Source organism: Poecile atricapillus, chromosome 2 (assembly GCF_030490865.1).
Source record: "Poecile atricapillus isolate bPoeAtr1 chromosome 2, bPoeAtr1.hap1, whole genome shotgun sequence".
In the NCBI taxonomy this organism is placed as follows: Eukaryota; Metazoa; Chordata; class Aves; order Passeriformes; family Paridae; genus Poecile; species Poecile atricapillus.
Window position 1 is genome coordinate 35,127,186 of NC_081250.1, and position 7,221 is coordinate 35,134,406.

Sequence of the window (7,221 nt, forward strand, 5' to 3'; positions counted from 1 at the left end):
ACCATCATAGGCATCCTTGACTAGCTGAGTGTGTAGTTGATGGGTAGGGCGTTAGAAATCAAATGCATATTACATGGTGTAGTTCTCCAAAGAACAAATCATCACTTTTAACATATGGTGTGGCACAAGCAAATCTTTCTTCTCTTTTCTTGGTGAATAAAAAAACCGCAAAGTCGTCTGTATGGCCATATACCCATCACCACACAGAGCGTCGAAATCCCAATACTATGTCAATTTGAATACAAGTATCAGACTACTCCGTGTGACCTACAGCGCCAGCCGCTTTTTAAAGAAGGGCAGTTAACCACAATTCTATTTTTTTCAAGGCTATAAAATACCCACCCACGCACACCCAGCAAGCGCACGAACAAAAAGCAGTGATATTTTGTTTCAGCCGTGCACGCTGGCAACACCGCATCCATCTCGGCAGCCCCGGAATTCACCTGCGCCGAGGCTCCCTGCTCTTCCTCCCCTTCCCCCTCCCGCTGTCTCTCCACCGCCCGGTCTCCCTGCAGGGGACACCCCGCGGATTCAGGGCCGGTCCCTCCCGCCCCGCCCCGCGGGAGCCGGGCAGGTGAGCGGGAGCCGCCCGGCCCCGGGGCTGGCCGGGCCGCCGCTCCGCCCACGGGGGCGAGCCGCGGGGCCGGCCGGCACCTGCGGCCGCTGCTCTCCGCACCGCCCCGCACAGCCCCGCACAGCCGCCCTCCCCGCCGGCCGCTGAGCCCCGCACAGCCCCGCACAGCCGCCCTCCCCGCCGGCCGCTGAGCCCCGCACAGCCCCGCACAGCCGCCCTCCCCGCCGGCCGCTGAGCCCCGCACAGCTCCGCGCCGCTCTCCCCGCCGCGGCTCCGCGGGGCAGGAGCGCGCTCCCGCAGGTCAGTGTCGCCTCCCGTACCTGTTGCGCAGGGAGCCGGCGGGGCGGGGAGAGGAGGGAAGGAGGCGGGTGGGAAGCGCAGGAGCCCCAGGACGCGCCGGGTTCCCGGCCTCGTCCCGCGGGGAGGCAGCAGCCCCAAGGTACCGGGCCTCGGCTCTGCTTCTGGGTATGGAGGGTGGTGAGGGCGGGGAGCGCGCCCCGCGGCCCGGCTCCGGGGCGTCATTTACCTGAGGCTGTGCGAGCCGCGCACGGAGGCGGGCGGCGCTTCCCAGCCGCCCGACGGGGCTCAGGCCGCTCCCCCCGTGCCCGCCCGGCCGCCGGCGCAGGACCCGTCCCTCCCCGGGCGCCGGGCACAGCGCCCCGGCAGCGCTGCCCGTCCACCGGGGCTGGGCAAGAGGGATCCCGGCGCCGGCCGAGCGGGGAGGCGGCGTGCCCGGCTGCCAACCCGCCGTCTCCCTCTTCCCCCCGCAGGAGCCCGAGATGGCGGACAGCGCCGCGGCCACCGCCGCTCCTCGGGCCGGCGTCAAGGGCTCGGCGGGGCCCTGGTGGAAATCGCTGACCAGCAAGAAGAAGCACAAGGAAGCGGCGGTAGCCCCGCCGCACCCCGTCGCCAGCGAGACCCCCGCCGACACCCCCAGCCCCGACGGCCGGGAGGAGCAGCCCCCTCCCTTCGGCAGCGGCGACGCCGCGGGAACCGGAGTCGGCAACCGGCGGAGCCTCCGAGTGTCCCACTCGGGCCGCTTCAAGGAGCGGCGGAAGGTGCGCACCTCGCTGCTGGCCGACAGCCCCGAGGTCTTCGACGGCGGCGGCGCCCCAGGCCACGCCGCCCAAGGGGCCGAGTAGCCCAGGAGGACCTTGCCCAGGAGCTGCCGCTGGATGGGTGGCCGGAGAACTGGCGGGACAGGCAGCCGGAGTCAGTGACTGCCCCACAGCTGGGCTTGGACCCAAGGGTGACTCGTAGGCAGCGGCCTCCCAAACCCAGACCGGACACTGCGGGGAGCCCGGCGCCACTGCCGGGCGAGGGAATCGCGTACCGTGTTAGGTGAACACCGCCAATACCAAACCCCCGGATGACGGGACGATGTGATTGTCTCTTTAAAAAAACAGAAATAAACACCCCACTCCCTGTACTGTGGTGAGCGGACTCAAAGGTGCTATCCCAAGGCCGATGGTGGGGTCTCTGAACCTTCCTGCAGCCCTTGCCAGGAGCCAACGTGCTGACTCTGAGGCCTGTGACCTAGCTCTTGGCTCTCAAGCCGAGGAGATGCTTTGCTGCATTCGTCTCACAAGCTGTCTTATCGAAGGAAGGGGGGAACAAAGTGCTCTTATGTAATTTCAGGGCCGAGGACCTCCGGTGGTGCCGAAAGTGTGCCTGTCCTGCCATTAGCCACAAACACACCTTCCGTGCTCCACGGGGGGTCAAAAGAGAGGTGTTGTGAGGAGCAGGCTCTTACCTTTGCCCATGTCCCACATCACATTTACATATGGAAAAGGCAGGACCATGCTGGTGGTATTCTCCCTCTTCTTACTGTGTGATACTAAGCAGGTGTTTCAGAGACTGGTCCCTCCGTAGTTCTGCTACAGAGGGAGGCCCATGTTGTCTAGCAATTCACACTATTTACCCAGGGGATACATGATTTTTGCATAATTGGTGTTAACTGGCATAATGAAGCTCCAATGAAGAAATTATGTGATAAGATGTAAACGTGCTTCTGGGAGATGAGCCCAGCCCTGGAGAGCATAAGCAGGGTTGCAGTTCTAGTGTGGAAATAGGCTTGGGCACCACTGGAAGTGTTTACTGTTTACCACGTCAGTAGGCTTTTGAAGCAAGGTTAAATGTCCCAGGATTTCTTCTGATGGTGAGATAATGTGCTTTCACTCAAGTAGTTATCTGCTCCCTCTAAGACCTCTTGGATTTTTGGACAAATAAATATAAGCCAGATTTGTACTGGTGTTGTGCCTTACAGAGCAAAATCAGCTAAAATACTTGGCAATTACACGTTTCTTGATAGTAGGTGATGTAGCAACAACTGACTTATTTATTTTAAATGCATTTGCAATATACTTTATATTGTTAAGATGGTTTTAGACTTTTTCTGAATACAAGATACTACATAGTGGCAGGCACTGAAAATTACTTCCTAACAGTCAAGTATTATGCAGTTATGATTTTGGTTAGTTGTAATTAATCATTTTAGGTCAATTAAAAATAAAAAGTGACTGGAAAGGAAATAAGAACTGAGTTCCAGTTGAAAATATGAATTAAACCAGCCACTGACAATCAAAATGAAATGTTGCACCAGATTCTGGGCAAGTGCCCCATGGTTCAATGTGCATAATAATATGTAGTGAACCTTGAAAGCTCCTGTGCAATAAACTCAGACAACGTAGCTGCTGAGGTGCTCACTGGTCATTCACTCCTTCAGACTCTGGAACCCAAGGACAAAGGGACTGTAGCATCAAATCTATTTCCATGAAAGCTTTCTCTTTTTTGGTTTTTTTTTGGGGTTTTTTTTTTCTCCACCCAGTGTGTAGATACATGCTTTTTTTTTTTTTTTATTTCATTTAGTAAAACCACAAAGTACTGGATTTGGACTGTCTGTTTATGTTGCTGACTCCATGCAAAGATCTGACCAATCAAAGATCTGGGGTGGGTGAGGGGATCTCTTTAAACTTTCTCCTCAAAAGTGCTTTTCTTACAGAAGGCCTCTTCAGTCAAGGGACATCTGAAATCCTTCTCATGAGAAGAAGCAGTCAGAGCAAACCTAGTCTTTGAAAAAAGGGGGTGAGAGAGAAGGGGGAAAGTTTAAAAGCTGGAAACAGAGAGGTGGATTAAGAAGAACCCAATTCCAGCTACAGTTAACCCAGGGTGGGAGTCGGGGCAAGGAGGCAGAAAGGGGTGGCTTTGCTGCCAGGGTTGTCATATTACTTTTGGTGGGCAAACTGCTCATGTTTATTACAGGCAGAAATAGTCTGCTGTGTTTATGTATTCTAAGGTCTAAAGAAACGTTTTTGTATGTTTGTGTGCCCAAAATGGAAGAACAAGTAAGCAGAAATTGCACTGATGCATTTCTTAACTCCTGCATCTGGTTTGGTGCGAGTTCTGTGAGGGTCAGATCCTCAGAACTAGCCAGAGGCTGAAGAATTAATGCACACTAGTGCTTTATATCAATGTTTTTCTGCATTTTTAATCCTTAAACTGTTGTGAAAATACACTTTCCTCCTCTCTTCTGTACCTCAAAGCTGCCTTGTTTTACACTGAACCTCTGTTTGCCTTTTGGAAATAACTCAGGTTTGTTAGTTGCAAGTCTTTACTTAGGCTCAAGAAATATCCAATTTGGGTTTTATTTGAGAAGTCTGGTGTGCTGTTCAGATGGGTGCTGCTAAGATTCAATATCAATAGTGGCTAATATGTGACTAAATATTAGCCACATCTTAATCCTTGCATATAATGCTTTCATCTTGGAAATTCGGTCAAAATACAAAGTCAATAAACGCACACAAAATACCTCACAGCGCTCCTCCATCTTTATCCTGACCTTGAGCTGTGGGAAGGAGACGTAATTCTATCTTCCTGCTCAGTCAAATCCTTGCTTCAATGAATGTGATAGCAGCCACTGAAAAACTAGATCCATGAGAAAATGGGCTGGCTGCCTCGTCTCACTTTCCCTGCCCTCTGTGCCCAGCAGTACCTGCAGCTTAGTGCTCACCCACACCAGGGCCAGGAGCAGGGAGAAGGCCTCTTGTTTCTCAGCCAGAGCCCCAAATAAAGCTTAAGTAATCTGTACACATGTAAATTAATTAAGCTGATACAGAAAAAAAAAAAAAAAGGTATTTTATGGAGCACCTGAATTACTGTTTTTAACCATTGAAGTGGAAATAGTTTCTTATGTATTGGACAATACTTGCTCCGTTATAACAATAGTGCATTTCTGGGCATTGGATTATTAAAAGGCAGTTTGCACTCTTAGTGTGGGTATTTTTTTCATCTTTATAGAGATCATGGATCAGAAAGTAAGCTGAGGAAATAGGTTGGCTGAGAAAGTACTTGCTGTATATTATATGTCACAGTAAACAGTGACATATTGACAAAATAAATGGAAATAAGCAGATGAGGTGAGTCTCAGCTATGTCAGTTATAGTGCAATTTTCTTAATATTATCGCAGATACTAAGGATTGCTGGTTTGGGGCAAAAAAAAAAAAAAAAAGAAATAGCAAATAGAATGAACTTTTGAAATAAACTTGCAAAGTATATGCTTGCTTATTCCTACTCTTGCCAAAACTAAAAATAAATCTCTGAGTGGTTGCCTGGTGAATCATTCCCTGCTATTGTAGGTTGGTCAGTCTGGGCTTCAACAAAGATTATAGGGAGCACCTGCAGAAAATGATCCTAAATTGGAAACGCTGGGATAAATGCCTTGAAAGCCTCAAGACTTCTAACCTCAAATGTTATGTCAGGGTATGACTTAAACTGAACTGGAAGAATGGAGAGGGGGACCTTACTGTTTGGAGGGTTGTTATTTTTTTTAGCAGGAGAAAGGGGTTGTAGGGGTTTTTTGTTTGGTTTGATTTTGATTTTTCTGTTTGGTTTTTTTGTTTTGTTTTGGGGTTTTTGGGGGGTTTTTTGGTTTGTGGTGGTAGTGGTATATTTTTTGCTTTCTTGTTTTTTTTCATTCTCTCTTCACTGTAATGGCACCAGTGATAATTTTATATTTAAAATATCAAGTGTCTTGTCCCTGAGCAAGATAACCTCACATGAAGGCTAAAATCTGAAGGACAGCACTCCTGGCCTTGGCCTGGCCAGCGCAGCTGGATGCTTGGCCTTAAAGTCCATGTTTAATTTGGCTCATTAAACAGCTGATACCAGAAGACAAGCTGTTTCAAATGCAGGCACAAACTAGAAGCTCATTTTGCTGCCTCTTGGGACTCTATCTGGTAGGACAAAACAAAGAAACCCAAAACTGGTATTTTCTAAGATGTCTTTTAAAAGCTGGGGCAAGAGCAGGTTGGTTATAGAATGATATTTGAGACCATAAAATTACACTGTTTTGAAAAGCAAACCTTTCCCCTTCATCTCTAATTTATTGTTAATAAGATGGGAAACCTGCTGGCTCTGATTTTTCATTTCAGTATACAACAAAAGAGACAAAGTTGCTCAGTTTTATAGACACCAGAAGTAGTGAAGTAGTTTATTAATTTTGTCCTTAATGACACATCTGAAATTCACAAGTAGCTCTAAGAAACAGTATTTGAATGTAGTCTTCAACTAAAGCATATTGATTAGCAGCTGCAGCTTATGAATTTGATTTACTGCCCATTTTATCTAGATGAAACAATATAACATCAGATAATACATGTTTTGGGGACAGCAAGTGGCTTTCCATTTTAGCTATAAGGCATGATTTTAACAAAAAAATCTACCCTAGTGAGTAATCCTCATCAGGTCTAAACATCATGTTTCTTGCGAGTAAAATGAGATAGATTGGTTCTTTTCAGAGTATTAGTTACCAGACTATCAGATGTTTTGGAACATGGGAAATAAGCTTGATCCTCAGACACAAGCCTGTGCGTGATGCGAATCTCCTGCTGCCTGTTTGCAATGTCTCAGGTCTTTCTCCTCATCCAAAGTTATTGTTCATTGTGTTAGTTCCTTTTACATAAGGAGATAAAAAGCTTTACTCTCCCTATTACTGAAAATAAGAGCCATACCTTTGAATGCCTGTTGAAGTGAAAAACTAGAGGTAGTGTGCACTTGAACTTTGGTGACTCACCTTTTTTTTCCCACTGCTGACTTAGGTTCATTTTGCTTTCCGGGTCTTTGTTTTATCCTCAGTCTGTAAATGTTTGAGCAGATAAACCATCCACTGATCTCTCAAGAGCTTCTCAGTGACAGGAGAGTGGGCAGCACTTCACTGGCCAAGGGAAAGGTTAAAATAGATCTGTTTCTGGGTCCTTTCCTACTGCATTTTATGAACAGGAGCAGAACCAAGCCTTAGTCTTGTTTCTGGAGCTATGACTGCCTGGTAAACAGAAAAAGCCTCATAGTCTGTGCATTCTTGGTTGTGTTTATCTTGGCATGTGCTTTCAGTGACACATTTCCAAAAAACAGAATTGATTCACCTGTCCTGTTTAACATCATTGGGTTCAGGATTAGGAGCATGGTGTAAACTTCAAAGAGAAATCCTGCCAACAGTGCTTCCTAGACATGCTGTTGCTCAGACCTCTGAAAAAAGGGGAGGAAGGGGAGAAAAAAACATATTTTCTGACTTCTCTATTCTTGTGTTCTGTTCTTGTTATACTAGTGGTGTAACAATTTCCTTGCTAGACCCTAAAGCAGCTAGAGAAGT

The 7,221-nt window shown here is 48.1% G+C and overlaps 1 protein-coding gene across 2 annotated transcripts; it reads left to right on the plus strand.

Moving 5' to 3' along the window:
- Nucleotides 1–675: 675 nt before the first annotated feature.
- PRR15 (proline rich 15) lies at nt 676–3,423 on the plus strand. Of its 2 annotated transcripts, XM_058833656.1 has the most exons (3): nt 676–741; nt 802–874; nt 1,345–3,423. In XM_058833656.1, exon 3 carries the CDS (start codon nt 1,354–1,356, stop codon nt 1,714–1,716), a length of 363 nt encoding a protein of 120 aa, XP_058689639.1. In that variant the 5' UTR covers nt 676–741; nt 802–874; nt 1,345–1,353; the 3' UTR covers nt 1,717–3,423. The 2 variants fall into 2 exon arrangements, with proteins under 2 accessions (XP_058689639.1, XP_058689640.1); XM_058833657.1 differs by lacking the exons at nt 676–741; nt 802–874 and adding an exon at nt 936–1,013.
- Nucleotides 3,424–7,221: the final 3,798 nt, after the last annotated feature.